General features: G+C 33.4%; 2 protein-coding genes across 2 annotated transcripts; one reads left to right on the top strand and one right to left on the bottom strand.

Annotated features, from left to right (window-relative positions):
* Positions 1 to 1,128: 1,128 nt before the first annotated feature.
* On the top strand, positions 1,129 to 3,949 carry LOC111715853 (SUN domain-containing protein 2; the record flags this gene model as incomplete). The annotated part of the gene is given in 3 exon segments (XM_023491245.1): positions 1,129 to 1,355; positions 2,114 to 2,615; positions 2,741 to 3,949. Coding segments are annotated over 3 exon segments (1,147 nt in total), but the record flags the coding sequence as incomplete, so codon positions are not given.
* A 6,116-nt stretch (positions 3,950 to 10,065) lies between these two features.
* LOC111715854 (proline-rich extensin-like protein EPR1) lies at positions 10,066 to 14,683 on the bottom strand. Its single transcript, XM_023491246.1, has 5 exons — positions 14,644 to 14,683; positions 12,200 to 14,150; positions 11,002 to 11,145; positions 10,318 to 10,452; positions 10,066 to 10,076 (listed from the first exon to the last, which is right to left on the bottom strand). The coding sequence occupies exons 2-5, from the start codon at positions 13,932 to 13,934 to the stop codon at positions 10,066 to 10,068; spliced, it is 2,025 nt and encodes a 674-aa protein (XP_023347014.1). The 5' UTR covers positions 13,935 to 14,150; positions 14,644 to 14,683.
* Between the last annotated feature and the right edge of the window lie 1,373 nt (positions 14,684 to 16,056).

Genomic DNA, 16,056 nt, shown 5'->3' with positions numbered 1-16,056 from the left:
CTTTCTTATACTCTTTTATACACAATTTCTTTTACATTTTCTTATACACTTTCTTATACTCTTTTATACACAATTTTTTTTACATTTTCTTATACACTTTCTTCACAATTTCTTTAACATTTTCTAATACAATTTCTTTTACAATATATTTAACACTTTCTTATACTCTTTTATACACAATTTCTTTTACACTTTCTGAAACAATTTGTTATACAATTTCTTTTACAACTTCTTTTACAACTTATTTTACACTTTCTTCTACATTTTCTTTTACAATTTTTTATAAACAATTTCATTAACAATTTCTTCTGCACTTTTTTCTACCCCTTTTACACTTTCTTGAACAGTTTCTTACACAATTTCTAACACACGTTCTTATATACTTTCTTATACACTTTCTTATACACGTTCTTATACACGTTCTTATACACTATCTTACACACGTTCTTATACACGTTCTTATACACGTTCTTATACACATTCTTACACACGTTCTTATACACTTTCTTATACACGTTCTTATACACGTTAAAAAAATTTTCTTGACAATTTAAGTAAAAATAAAACAGGACAGAAAAATCTTTATAACTTAGCAAAATATAAAAACCTGGTTTGTAATTTAAGAAACCAAAAGCTTCATGAATTTAAAAAGGCCAAGTTTGGTGGAAATTCTTTTCCAATAAACAATTCTTGTTAAGAATGGGTTTAGAACTTATGAAAATGAAATTTTTATTGAATATTATTTAAATTTGTAATATCTAATGAAATAATGTTTTTAAATGGATGTTTCAAGAAAATGCTTAAAAATGCATTCTAAAGGAACTGAGTCTTTCTCATAAAATCAAATATTCTAATGCCTAAATATTTCAACCTGATGGTGTAAACCTATACTATTTTAAACTTAGATTAATTTATCAAAAGCATTGGGTTGCTCAGATATAGGGATTAGGAAATCAGAGTTTGTGGCAAAGACTCAAATCCTTTTACTATTTTACATCGCAAAATATTCTCAGTAAATGTTTTCATTATCTGTATAAACAGGAATGTTTTCATATTATCTGTATAAACAGGAATGTTTTCATATTATCTGTATAAACAGGAATATTTTCATATTATCTGTATAAACAGGAATGATACGTGCATAGATGATCTTACGTTGAAAATCCTTCAGAAGGAAACTAAACTTAGGATTGAAGGAGGAGAAGGAGAAGGACGGATACTGGGAGAAGAAGGAGAAGGACGTATACTAGGAGAAGGACGGATTCTAGGGGAAGGAGTGATTAAAGTAGGAAAGGAAGATGGTGGAGGGAAGGAGAGTATTCTGGTGAAACTGAATTCTCGGTTAAAAAGTTTAGGTAAAAAATCCACGACTTTTAAAGTTTTATTTCTTCTTCAAAACGCTTGCTGTAAAGTATTACATAACACATGTTGTTTAAAAAGTTAAATCATGTGCAGTTTGGATCATGTCATAAGTAATAATTATTGATTTATTTTCAGCTTTTCTCTTTATAGGAAAAATAACATAATATCATGTTTGTTTCCATCAAATAGATTATCAAGTACAATAGGTGGCAACATAGAAATGGACCAATTATACACGACGTCACAAGTGTCAAATATAACAAGGAAAACGAAATTGTCTCACATTAGTTGACATGTATTTCAAGATTAAATAAAAAGTGTAAAGACAGAAAATAAAGAAGCATAAAATTGCACTTTTTTAGATAAGCACTTTATCATCACTATTAATAATAATTTTGTCGGACACAAAAACTGAGTTGACACGTGTGACGTAAGAATGCAGCTGTACTGAGAGTGTACAAATTTTACGTTGCCATCTATTGTACTAGAATCTATTTGGTTTCCATTATATTTCATTGTCTTTTTCAAAATGTTGTACTTTTGAATAAAAAAGAGGTAGAGATACCTTCCCTTCCGATGAAACTTCGCAGCCTTCAATTAACTATTAATGGTATATAATTTAAAGAGTCAGAATGTCCAATACTCGCTGTTGTCTAGTTTTCACTCGGAAACTCAGTTTTGTAATTCATTTCGCAGATTTGTTGAATACTATCTCTTAAACTAACATTAATGTTTGTTTAAATTTTTCTAGAGAAGAATACGACCTCCTTATCTCTCCTGGTTAAGAAGCTAAACATGACGTCCTCTATACAGACCTCGGATATGGAAAGGATCCTTGAAGCTGTTATCCGAGCTAAGGAGTCCTTCCAGGAGTCCAGCAAGGAGCAGTCCTCGTCCAGATCTAGAATGAGAACTCTCACGGAGAAGGTTGTAAAGCTGGAGGAAAATATTCAGGATTCATCGAACACAATCAAGATTATTGTTTTCTCTCTGATCTTGTTGGCAGGACTGTTCCTGTATCTAGTCTGCTCTCTGGAGCCCAGGGGTAGGACGGAGAGGAGCAAGGAGACACGGGAGACAGGAACTATGACGGATATGGAGGAGAACATGAAAATTGTGTCCAGTAAGGTTGAGAGTCCCCTGAGAGCGGAGAGAAGATCAACCTGGTGTGGTCGCGGTAATAATGGAAATATTTCTCCGTTGAATCAACCAACCAGGAGAAATGAACCTGTCCCAGTTAACAAAAGAATCAGGTAAATACTCATTAAGTTTAAACCTATTCAACCCCCCCCCCCTTCCCAGATTAGGATTGATATTTTTCAAGTGAATCGTCAAAAAAATGCGAAATTTATATTCATCGTTTTTTTAATGTTTTCAGGGAGATACAAGGAGATGAATGTGGTTTGAGTATTCCCTACTCAACTCCTAGCCAGGTGTTGAACAATGATGATCAAACCATTGATGAAATCCTTGCCATCCTGAATCCACGGAGCCTTGAACCTATCCCTGGAGACGGATGGAGCCCATCCCCGAGTGTTACTTCTAAACCTCAAGCTGGGCGTCTCAATCCAATCCCGGAGTATCCAGAACTAGATTTAAGCCCCAGGGTTCAAGGTTCACAAGAGGATTCTCTCTCAGGTTCAACTCTTCTGGATTTACTCCAGGGTGGAGTAATATCTCCGAAACCTGGATTAACACCGAACCGAAGAGTTACATGGTGTGGTGGTGGTTCCATACCTTACTCTGGACAAACTCCACCAAGTTTTAAACCTCGCTCCTATTCTAAAGATACCTGAACATGCTTTTCTTTTATATTCGATTTATAATTTCTGCAACCTACTGAAACAGTACTAGACTAAAACTCGTTTAAAAACACAAAAATACATCACAAAATGCAAAAAGGTTATTTATGTTCCCTTGAGATTGATTTTGGGTCAAATATAGAAATTGGAAGTTCTTAATATATTGAAAAAGTGCAATATTAATTTTTCACAAATTGTCAACAAGCTTGTTCGTTTAAACATTTGAGATTTATAAACTTTTTTGACATTCAATGTATAAACATTAAACATATTTAGTTTTATATTAATTATAGATACCAAGTATCTTCTAAGCTTTAAATAATGATAGCTTTGTATTTTTTTTTGATAAATGTATTTTTTAATTCTTTTTGTTCCAGAGATTTTTCCTTGAAAAGGAAAAAAATATTTGAGGGTTTTATCAGATCGCTTTTTAAACATTTTTTTAATCTTCAAAACTTTATTTTTGAAGTATTATATATTCCCTATTTATGTGGGACAAAATCTTAATTATTTTAAAACTTTAGAAACATTGATTTTTCTGTGAATGTCTTGTCAAAATACTTCTATTTTTTAATGTTTTTTTTATAAAAAAGTTACCATATTTTCTTATGAAAATTAAATGATTTATGAAAACACGCAAATGTGAATTTTTAATTATTTAAAATGATGCAAACTTGTAAAAGTTGTAAGTTTCTTTACAGTTTATTGTGATCTTAATTCTAAATTTTTATATCAAAATAATTAATCAGAATTTATTTTGTAAATAAATATAAAACGCAACTGAACCGGTTGATATAATTGTTACTAACCAAAGTAGTTGTTTGAAAATAAAAAATAAATTTCACACTATTGTCGGAAAATTATCTTTAAATGCTTCAAATATGGAAAAGTTGTTAAATCATAAAACTAGTTTGGTCCCTTCTTGAACCAGAATAATTAGTTCCAACTTCGTTCTTCTCAGTTTGAAATGAAGAGCAGGGGATTTTAGTAATATAACAATTAAAGAATATATATATTCTAACCTAGCAGAGGTCAACCTTGGTTTATGCTGTGAATTCCGGGATTAATTTTTGGATATTGGAAGAGCAGGGGATTATAGTAATAGAACAATTCAAGAATATATATATTCTAACCTAGCAGAGGTCAACCTTGGTTTATGCTGTGAATTCTGGGATTAATTTTTGGATATCCTGTGCAGGATTAACTTCAGTAATTATTCCTTAAATTTAAAAGTTGCCACAATGGATTTCGAGATCAAAAACGCTTTTTCATACAAAATTTTAATTTCTGGAAACTATAGGACAAGAGGTCAAACTTTCATGTATTTTTTAACGTCCAAAGTATTAAAAATTGCCAAAGTGGATTTCGAGGTAAAAAACGTAATTTTACGCAAAATTTTGACCTCAGTAACTAGATAACCCGTATTCGTAGATAAAATTGAGAATTGAAAGATTTTCGCAGTGGATATCGATACATCCCTTAAAGGAGTTGAGTTTTTGCCACAAACTCATATTTTCTAATCTCTATATCTTTGTAACCCAATGTCGTAGACTTTAGATATTTCAAACTACTAATTCTTAATTATAAAATAATCTAAGTTTGAAAAAAATCAAATGTTTGCACCATCAGGTTGCAAAGATATTGGAATCATAAGATTTGAGTTTGTGACAAAAACTCAATTCCTTTAAAGATTTTCACAGTGGATACTGATACTTCGCATACAAGTTCCCGAAGTCAAACTTTAGTGCTGCGAATTCAAAGATTAAGCCGCAATTCGTATATTTTGACGTCCAAAGAATGAAATTAATTTTACTGGATTATTCAGTAAAAATTAATTAAAAATTCGGAGCTAAAATTTAGGAATCCATCAAAAGAATTGAGTGTTTGTCACAAACTCAGATTTTCTAATCCCTATATTCTTGGATGACAAAACGTAGACCTGAAAACGTTCAAACTATGAACTATGTTAAACCAAATGATAAAAGTTTGAAATATTTAGATTTATTCAGGTTGCAAGGATTAGAAATTTAGTTCTTGAGAAAGACTCAATTCCTTTTTAAGGTTGCCACAGTGGATATCGAGATCAAGATCAAATATACTTGGCATCAAAGTTCCCGAAGCTAGGACTAGAGGTCAAACCTGTTGTATTGTAAATTCTAGGATCAGTTAAATCAGTATCTTTTGTCAACTGCAGCATAGTGTTCAGTTCATTTCTATTTGATATTCCGTATAATCAAGTAGAAGCTATATAGAAAATATATAGAAAATATATAGAAAATATATAGAAAATATATAGAAAATATATAGGAAAGCTAGCATGGATACATAAAATAGAAGAGTCCTCATAAACTCAAATTTTCTTGTCCTATTTTGCATTTCTTAAAAAACTAACAATAAATATACCGAAACAAGAACTTTAAATTAAAACGATTGATAGAATATTTATTTGAAGAATATAAGAATATTTATATTAATATTGATAAAATACATAAATTATGCAAAATGGGGAAAAAGTAATTAGTAAGTAATTAGGTTATGTCTAATGTCTAAAGATTAGAGTAAAGGGTTTGGATTGGATCTAGATTGATTTATAAAGATTGTCGCTGATAGAATTTGGATAAATACAAACGTAGGAATTATTTTATCGGACAGAACATCTGTTTCTGTTTAAAACGTGTAATCAGCGTATAGAATTGTGTTCATTTAACTCAAGACGTGATTGTTATGTAAACTATATATATTCTTAGGCCCGGATCTTAATTGAAAACTATTTGTGGATTTATTTAGAATAGGACAAGCAAGGAAATGGCTAAAATACTATCCCATGTTATTCAAGTAAAGATGCGGCATAATTTGCTATTGAAGAGATTTGAATATAAAGACCAAGGTTGACTAATGTAATGTGCTGGAAACTAAACATTTCCCACAACAATCTACCATTGAATTTAGAATTTCATTCCCGTAGTTCTATTGAGTTACGCAAACACAATTTGAGGCAAATTGGTCTTTGACTTTATTTATATAGATATGTATGATAATATGATTTGAGTTGAAAGAATAAAGAAAAAAATTATTAGGATTATTTTTAGGAAGGATTAGAACATAAAGAATATTAATATTGAACATTTTATAGATTCATCAATATTACATAGTTCCTTATTAATGCATGTTGTATAGTTCCTTATTAATGATGTAATGTTGCATAGTTCCTTATCAATGATGTAATGTTGCATAGTTCCTCATCAATGATGTAATGTTGTAGTGTTCCTTTTTAATAATGTAATGTTGCATAGTTCTTCATTAATGATGTAATGTTGCATAGTTCCTTAGTAATGAGGTAATGTTGTATAATTCCTCATTAATGATGTAATGTTATATAGTTCCTCATTAATGATGTAATGTTGTATAGTTCCTCATTAATGATGTAATGTTGCATAGTTCCTTATTAATGATGTTATGTTGTATAATTCCTTATTAATGATGTAATGTTGTATAGTTCCTCATTAATGATGTAATATTGTATAATTCCTTATTAATGATGTAATGTTGTATAGTTCCTCATTAATGATGTAATGTTGCATAATTCCTTATTAATGATGTAATGTTGTATAGTTCCTCATTAATGATGTAATGTTGCATAATTCCTTATTAATGATGTAATGTTGTATAGTTCCTCATTAATGATGTAATGTTGCATAATTTTTGGCATTGTTAGTCCAGTCCAGAAGCTTGATGGAGGCTGTACAAGAAATGGAAATGTCCCCCTGAAAAATTATTAAAATAAATTTAAAAATTATGATTACCCTCCTCAGCCTCTATTATAATCTTAGATTTACACAACCAGAGATGGAATTTAAAGAATTTGAGCCGCGGTTTAAATCCGCCAAAACCCAGTTTAAACTTAGCGCCGGCTTAAATCTTGAAACATTTGATACAATTTTAAGTGGAACCAACCATATTTAAGCCGCGGCTTAAATTTAAACCGCCGCTCAAATTCTTTAAATTCGGCCACAGGTTGCAATAATATTGAGACAAGAAAATTAGAGGTTGATACTTTGAAACTTCTTATTGTCACTAAATCATTTTCATTAATCACTTTTAAATGAAGAAAACTAGAAAATTTAACAATTGAATCATTGATTATTCTCATTTTTTAATAGCATTTGAATCTTCATGAAAAAAAATCTTTTTTTTGATTTATTAAAATTTTTAGGATGTATACTGTACATTAACGAATTTAGTTTATATAGATAAAAAAATAAGAACTGAAGAAATGAAGAAATAAACTCAAATTACAATTAGAAGAAGAAAACTGATTGAGAGAAATATTAATCATGATTAAACTAAATCAGAAGAGGAAAACTGATTGAGAGAAATATTAATCATGATTAAACTAAATCCGAAGAAGAAAACTGATTGAGAGAAATATTAAACATGATTAAACTAAATGACAGAAATAATGAAAACAAGAAAAATGAGACTTCTGTCGAACTAGAGAGGTTTAATTTGGTCTTCGGCCTTGAATTAAGTATTAGGTGTACTAATGATTCTGCAAGTATACAGCTATAAAGAAACACTGTATAAAATCTGTACAACCGTCTCAGAAGTCTCATCATTTATAAGTAAAGGCTCTAAAGAGAAATTTTATTCACAGTAAGATCCAGAAAACTGTACAATAGGAAGGATACATTAAAGCAATAATTGAGTAGTTACACAGCAAATTGCTTTACAATAGTAACTTATATTAAAACTCTTATTTAGTTAAATGGATATGTTTAAACTGCCGTGCTGTGTCTCATGTTTATTAGTCTATATTGTCATAACTTGAGGCTAAAAGTCGTCTTCCTATTCCAAAGTTTTTGGTTCTTACTGTATGTGTAATGCAGTAAAATATTTAGTACATGTAACTAAGTAAAAGCATCCTGTGCAAAATGTATCAGACTTATCGATCTAAATCTGGTCAAAGAAACTGAGTTATAGCTACAAACTCAAATTTTCTAATCCCTATATCTTTGCAACTTATGGTTTAAACCTTTTATAATTCAAACTTAGACTTTATGATCTAACTCATAGTCTGAAATATTAAATGTCTATGACATAGGGTGGGTTGCGAAGATAAAGGGATTAAAAAATTAGAGTTTGTGGCAAAAGCTCATTTCCTTTGTAGATTATATCTGGACATTTATATATATTAACCCTAAAAAATTCAGATTTTAGAATTGTATGTGTTTATTTTATCCTTTATTGTCAAAAAAAATAATTCTGCTCTACATTGGATGGACAAAGCAAAATGTCCGATAAAGTGATCCAATATTCACGGATTTCTGATGTTTTTTTTTGGCGGATATTTTGCCTTTTACTTTGTTACATTTCCTGAAAATCTAACTGTAGCTGTTTCTAACCTTCTCTGTGAAATGGTTTGGTCCCAGAGTTAGATATAGAGATGATGTTGATGTATGTAATCCTGTCTTTCGAGATGTTACAACTAGGAATATATAGTTACATGATCATAATGTACAGACTACAATGTACATGCCATGTACATATATTAAGATGTATGTATCACATATGGTTTTTTTTCATGGTCGGCTTTAATGTGTCGCAACTCGCAGCATCTTTCCCTTGGGGTTTACCTTACTTAATCACTTTATACAGGCATACTCATTTTAGAGCTACAGCTTCTTCTCTTTAGTTTAAAAAGAATAATTGGCAAAATGTTGAAAGATTCTTGTGGGACAGCACTATACGCTTTAGGCCAATGTGAAGTTACATAGATTGAAGATGTAAGGAATAGAAAATTAGAATTTGAGACAAGTGATACATTCGTTTCTAAATTTTGTTCTATTTTAGATTAAGATTCTAAAGTGAAAACCTGGCTCGAACTATTTGGGATTCTGTACTATACTCTGAACAGTTTTAGATTATTTGCTAACAATTTAAGCTTATTTCCAAACAATTTTAGGATTGTTTGCAGTCAACTCAAGAATAGTTCCAATACAATTCTAGAATATAAAAAGTTGTTTTTTCTTCACAGGATTGAAAGAGACATCGGTAAAATAAATCTAATCGAAACAAAACCATATACCAACGGTCTTATGAATATACTGTATCTGGATGAGAAACATATAGGAAGGATCTATGTATATATATATACTGTACCTGGATGAGGACCTATGTTGGACGGATCTATATATAAACTTCACTTGGATGGGGACCTATGTAGGACGGATCTATATATCAACTTCACTTGGACGGGGACCTATGTAGGACGGATCTATATATAAACTGTACCTGGATGAGGACCTATTCAGAACGGATCTTTATATAAACTTCATCTGGACGGGGACCTATGTAGGACGAATCTATATATAAACTGTACCTGGATGAGAACTATGAACGATGGATCTCTATGTAAACTGTACCTGGATGAGGAAATATGTAGGACGGATGTTTATATAAACTGTACCTGGATGAAGAACTATGTAAGGCGGATCTATATATAAACTGTACCTGGATGAGGAAATATGTAGGACGGATCTATATATTATAAACTATACTTGTATAAGGGTCTATGTAGGATGGATCTATATATACATGTATATAATGTACCTGGATGAGGAACAACGTAGGATGGATCTATATATATATGTATATACTGTACCTGGATGAGGAACTACGCAGGGCGGATCTATAAATATATATGTATATACTGTACCTGGATGAGGAACTACTTAGCACGGATCTATATATATATATATATATGTATATAATGTACCTGGATGAGGGTCTATGTAGGATGGATCTATAAATATATATTTGTATATAATGTACCTGGATGAGGTATTACGTAGGATGGATCTATAAATATATATGTATATACTGTACCTGGATGAGGAACTACTTAGGACGGATCTATATATATATATATGTATATAATGTACCTGTATGAGGAACTATGTAGGAAGGATCTATAAATATTATATAATGTACCTGTATGAGGAACTACGTAGGACGGATCTCTATATATATATATATGTATATAATATACCTGTATAAGGAACTATGTAGGATGGATCTATATATATATATATGTATATAATGTACCTGTATGAGGAACTATGTAGGAAGGATCTATAAATATTATATAATGTACCTGGATGAGGAACTACGTAGGAAGGATCTGCTCTACTATCATTGATAAACCAGGTAAGATCTGCTGCAGGTTTTGACTCCGATGAGGTACAGTTTAGTTGGACAAAATCTCCCGGAGCATAATCTCCTCGTCCACCTGCAGATACGATAAATTTAAACTACACTTTGCTGGTTTGAAGGGACTTTAATCGTTATTTCAAGGGACCATTCAATGCCAGATTCACAGAGGTAACTTTGAAACCTTTGTCTGATCCATTATGTAGAAGATATTGTCGTTTTTCCAGGTTTAACTGTTCGAGAAAAGTCACCTTTGTAGAGAAACCATTATTGAAAAAATCAGTTTTCAAAATTATAAACATTGATTTCTAATTCATATGTGATCTGACAAAACTTGTAAAGGTAGGGTTGTAGATCAGGCATTGTAACTTGAAATTACGCGTATAGTTAAACTTGAATATCTAATTCAACTATCCCTCATTTGTCAATAAAAACCCATCTTTAATGTCACATATTTTACGAATTGGTCAGGAGTACGCAGCAGTTGTTATAAAAGCTCTGATATTTTGAATATTTCCACCCTAAAGCAAACTTATCTATATTCTAAACCTTCGGCAATTGTCTTGATTTTATCCTGTAGACCTAATTTCATGTGTGATTAGAAAACTAAGGATATTTTCAACTGTACCTTGGATAACAGGAGGAGAGGATGGTAGAACAAGAACTAGAAGATCTCCGAACCCACTCTTAGTAGAGAACATCGGAGCTTCACTGCTAACCTCACATCTATACCGTCCTAGATAGATGGCTAGATAGATGAATACAGTGGTATCTAGAAACCATGGGAATGATTGCCGTCTAATTTTTCATTATAAAATGTTACAAAGGATTTAGTCATTTGTAACCAATTCTTTTGCGAAAATGTTCCCTTAAATAATCAAAATAACAAATAAAAAAGCCATAGCGGCAATCATTCCACAGTTTTCTGGTTACCACTGTATATAAATATAACTACATAACTACATTATCTTCATATTGTCATTAGTTTTTACAATTCAGTTTAGCCAGGACCAATCAAGCCATTGCTTGTCATGTCAAAATAAGACTTTTTTACACCTCCAGAGCTCTTGTACTGTCGAAATCGAGATCAATGCTTGATCTCCTTTTTTTGTTGATCAATGAGAAAAATCTTATTGGTCGGAACCAGTATAGGGACATTCAAAAGAGAGGATATTGGATATCAAGATAAAGCGAACGGGATTATGGGTATCGATCCATTTACAAGACTTTCAGCTAGTATAAAAAGTGATATTTCTACTAGAGATTTCAGAAAATGTTGTTTGCACTTTAGATTTGATCTAAATTCCTTTATCATAAAAATGATGCTGTTTTTTTACTGAAAGAAATGTCCGTGTGATGTCGATATCCAATGCGGGAATGCTTGATTTCTTAATTTCCGTTATCTTTGCAGGGTATGAACACCACAGGATTTTAAAGAGGAATCTGTAGATCTGCAAAAAGAGATGTGAGCAAACATTTAAGTCCCTTTCCAAAACATAAAATCATCAATATTTAAATACTTTTTCAGAAAGTGCCAGATTAAACTAAAGTATAATTGTGAGCTGAACAAAAGGAAAAGTTACTCGAAGCGGGATGTACTTAAGCAAAGGATAGGTAACTCGAAGAATGACAAATCCAAAGGCAATTAGGTTAGGGAAACACTCTCTTCTACCAGACACACATAGATGAGAACTTCTTGAAAATGTTTATTCAGTAACGAAGTTTCCTACAAAATACAAATTGTTATTGGCGTACATGCATGTAAATAATAATTGTTAATAAATGGGTATTGTTGTGAATCGAACAATTGGTTTAGAAACATGTACCATTGAGAATTGAACAAAGACTTAAAAGGTATAGGAACTCTAGGTTTTGTAGGTTTAGCAGNGTGTAGCACTCGTCTTGAGCTGGGAGATGTTGAGTTGAATTGTCTGGAGCTAGATCCTCAGCTACAGAGACTTCTGCTAGTCCGTGGATTATTTCCTGAGGGAGCTGCTTTTCTACGCCGAGGAATGGGAATAACTGGTTCATAGGAGGATCAGAGTTGAGTGGAGGAACAGTGGTTGTAGACGGATCAGGTACAAATAGAGAATCCGGTTTTAGCGGGAAGGCTGGAGTGGCAGCAGGATCCGATCCTGTTGGAGGTCCTGTATCGGTAGGAGGGTCAGGGTTGGGAGGAGGGATTGGATAGGTGGGCGGATCAGGTTCGGTTGGGGGTTTCAGGCTGTTTGTAGGATCTGGATTTAGTGGAGAGGCTGGATTGGTTGGAGGATCAGCGTTGGAAGAAGGGATTGAATGGGTGGGTGGATCAGGTTCGGCAGGGTTCTCCAGATTGTATGGAGGATCTGGTTTGAGCGGAGAGGCTGTATTGGTTGGAGGATTAGAGTTGGAGGGAGGCATTGGATAGGTGGGCGGATCAGGTTTGGTTGGAGGTTCCAGGTTGTTTGGGGGATCTGGTTTGAGAGGAGAGGCTGGATTGGCAGCCAGATCAGGTTCTGTTGGAGGTCCTGGATTGGTGAGTGAGACTGGATTGGTTGGAGGATCATGGTTGGAAGGAGGAGCGGTCATGTTGGTATGGGAGTTCAGGAGATCTATGGCGGTTCTTCGGGCGTAGCAGAGGGCGGCGCAGTCGTACCTCACAAAGTCCGTGTCATTCCTGGAGATGGTGATGAACAGCTGATTGATGGCTCTTATGTCGAGGGCGTTATTCTTCTTGGTTGCTTCCAGGAACCATTTGGTGAAGGTCCGGATGGGATGGTCAGGAGGGGAAGGGGGGGAGGTATATTCCTGGTGTGGAGTCTCGGAGGTGTCTCCATTCGGGGGGTCCTGATATAGCGGAGTATTGCTCTGAGGTTTCTGGTTTGGAGTCCCGGAGATGTCTCCCTTCAGGGGTTCCTGATGGAGCTGAAATGTGGTGTCTCCATTCAGGGGGTCCTGATGGGGCTTAAAGCTTGCGGAAGGTGTTGGAGCTTGTTTGGTGAGAGGGGGAGAGGTGGGTAGAGGGGTGAATGAGGCAGTGAGAGAGGTCAGGATTCTCTTGGCGGTCAGGTAAGATGCATTTAGGTTGGGGCAGTCGTATGCCCGGAATTCAACGTTCGTCTTCAGTTGGTGGAGGTATTGTATGATATAGGCCTCCAGTAAGGTGATGTCCTTCTGCATGATGGCCCGCTTGAAAGCAGCAGTGATGATCAGGATGGGGTGGTTGGGAGGAGGTTGAGGGAGTTTGTTAGTATTTGGGGGGGTATATTCCTGGTGTGGAGTCTCGGAGTTGTCTCCATTCAGGGGGTCCTGATGGAGCGGAGTGGTTCTCTGAGGTTCCTGGTGTAGAGTCTCGGAGTTGTCTCCATTCAGGGGGTCCTGATGGAGCGGAGTGGTTCTCTGAGGTTCCTGGTGTAGAGTCTCGGAGGTGTCTCCATTCAGGGGGTCCTGATGGAGCAGAGTGGTTCTCTGAGGTTCCTGGTGTGGAGTCTCGGAGGTGTCTCCATTCAGGGGGTCCTGATGGAGCGGAAATGTGGCATCTCCATTCAGGGGGTCCTGATGGAGCGGAATAATTGGATCCATATCGAGGGTTTAACTTTTGAACAGTCCTTGGAAGGCTAGATCGAAATGTGAGCTGAACAAAAGGAAAAGTTACTCGAAGCGGGATGTACTTAAGCAAAGGATAGGTAACTCGAAGAATGACAAATCCAAAGGCAATTAGGTTAGGGAAACACTCTCTTCTACCAGACACACATAGATGAGAACTTCTTGAAAATGTTTATTCAGTAACGAAGTTTCCTACAAAATACAAATTGTCATTGGCGTACATGCATGTAAATAATAATTGTTAATAAATGGGTATTGTTGTGAATCGAACAATTGGTTTAGAAACATGTACCATTGAGAATTGAACAAAGACTTAAAAGGTATAGGAATTCTAGGTTTTGTAGGTTTAGCAGGTTTAGGAAACTCTAGGTTTAGCAGGTTTAGCATTCATATTTTATTACTGTTGCGTATCGATAAATAAAGGGTTTAGAAAGGCACTGTTGTATACCAATAATAATTGTTAATAAAATGTAACTATTTGATTGACGAACAAATGTGAATAATAATTGTTAATAAATGTAACTATTTTATTACAACTAATTAAATGTTTATTGAAACTGATAAATAGGAATTTTAAAGGAAAGGTTCTGTTGTGAATCGACCAGGCAATATTTTAAGGTACCGATGGGAATTAATAAATGAAATATTTTAAATGGGTACTATTGTGAATCAAACATGGACTTACGATCTAGAAAACTGTGGTACGGCGAAAAGTTGTTTGTACTGAAGTCTAAAGCAATTTAATTCTTCTGAAATGAATATTTATTTGGTTAAAATAAGTTCACTGTTTATATGTAAATGATTCACTGAAAATTGTGTTTAAATAGGTTCTTTTTAATGCACTTTAAGTTTTACTAGATCCATGAGGTTATTTGGCAAGGTTTGGTTTGGCGGATGGCCGGAGTACGGAGTATTCAACGGAGATACAATCTGTCGGAGACGACCTTTGAAACAGGGTTACATTAGGGATATGGTTCACAATAATATGTTTGAATTACATTTATTTATTGATATCAAGTTTATAACCAAACCCATGGAAAGTTTGCAGTCCAGGGTATCGGAATATATTTTTATTTTATGAAATATTATTGAACAAAATGACGACCTGTTCCCTTTTATTTAATTAATTATTTAAATATATTAAACTAACTGCAACGAATTTCATCCTGTTGTATCGGAATAATTCAATCACATTTTGATATTTCATTTAAGATCCATTCAAAATATCCTAAAAGACATATCATACCTAAATATTTAACTACATAGCCGAAAAAATAAGTATAAATAATCAAATACGTTTAATCTACATTTAATGGGTGAAAAGATGTTCTAAAGTTAAGAACCATTACATTTTTAAAGGACATCTAGTTTGAAAACTGAGTTTAAATCCTGTTTTATGTAAAGAATCCATTTAAAATATTACTGAAATGCGAGAAACCATTTTAATATTTCTAAACTTTAAAAGATCAGAGAAGTTAAATTCTGAGCTAACTTCAAATTTAAACTCTTTCATTCCTGGAGTGAAAAGCAAAGGTTTTAGGCCGGGTGGGGTCGGCTACTGGATAGCTTAAAGTTGTTGATATTTGTTCATTTTGGGACACTTAGGAAAATCCATCCATTTTTTAAAATGTCAATTTTCAAACGCTAATAACTTCATAATTTTTAAAGATATCTAAGTTCTCTCAAAAGTTTATTAAAGATGAGTTTGATAATATATTATGAAAATCCAGATTCCAAGAGATTCTCTGCTTTGTGCCGCTGACAACTTCATAGACAGAGTCAAAATTTTCTACTAAGAAGATGGTTGGCATTTCGAACATTTGTTGAAAAAATCTTAAAGGAATTGACTCTTTGCCACAAACTCTGATTTTCTAATCCCAATATCTTTGGAACCCAATGTCGTAAACCTTTGATATTTCAAACTTATACTTTTTGATCTAACAAAAGTCATATTTTGAAATTTCAAAGGTTTACGACGTTGTAATCCAAAGATATAGGGATTAGAAAATCAGAGTTTGTTGCAAAGAGTCAATTCCTTTGTTTTCATGTTGCATTTATGTTTCATTAAGTTTTCAAAAAAGACAGTCTCATTTTTCAT

Source organism: Eurytemora carolleeae, unplaced genomic scaffold, assembly GCF_000591075.1.
Source record: "Eurytemora carolleeae unplaced genomic scaffold, Eaff_2.0 scaffold1886, whole genome shotgun sequence".
Lineage (NCBI taxonomy): Eukaryota > Metazoa > Arthropoda > Copepoda > Calanoida > Temoridae > Eurytemora > Eurytemora carolleeae.
Note: the sequence above shows the minus strand (reverse complement) of the source record. Positions and strands in the feature narration are given on the sequence as shown.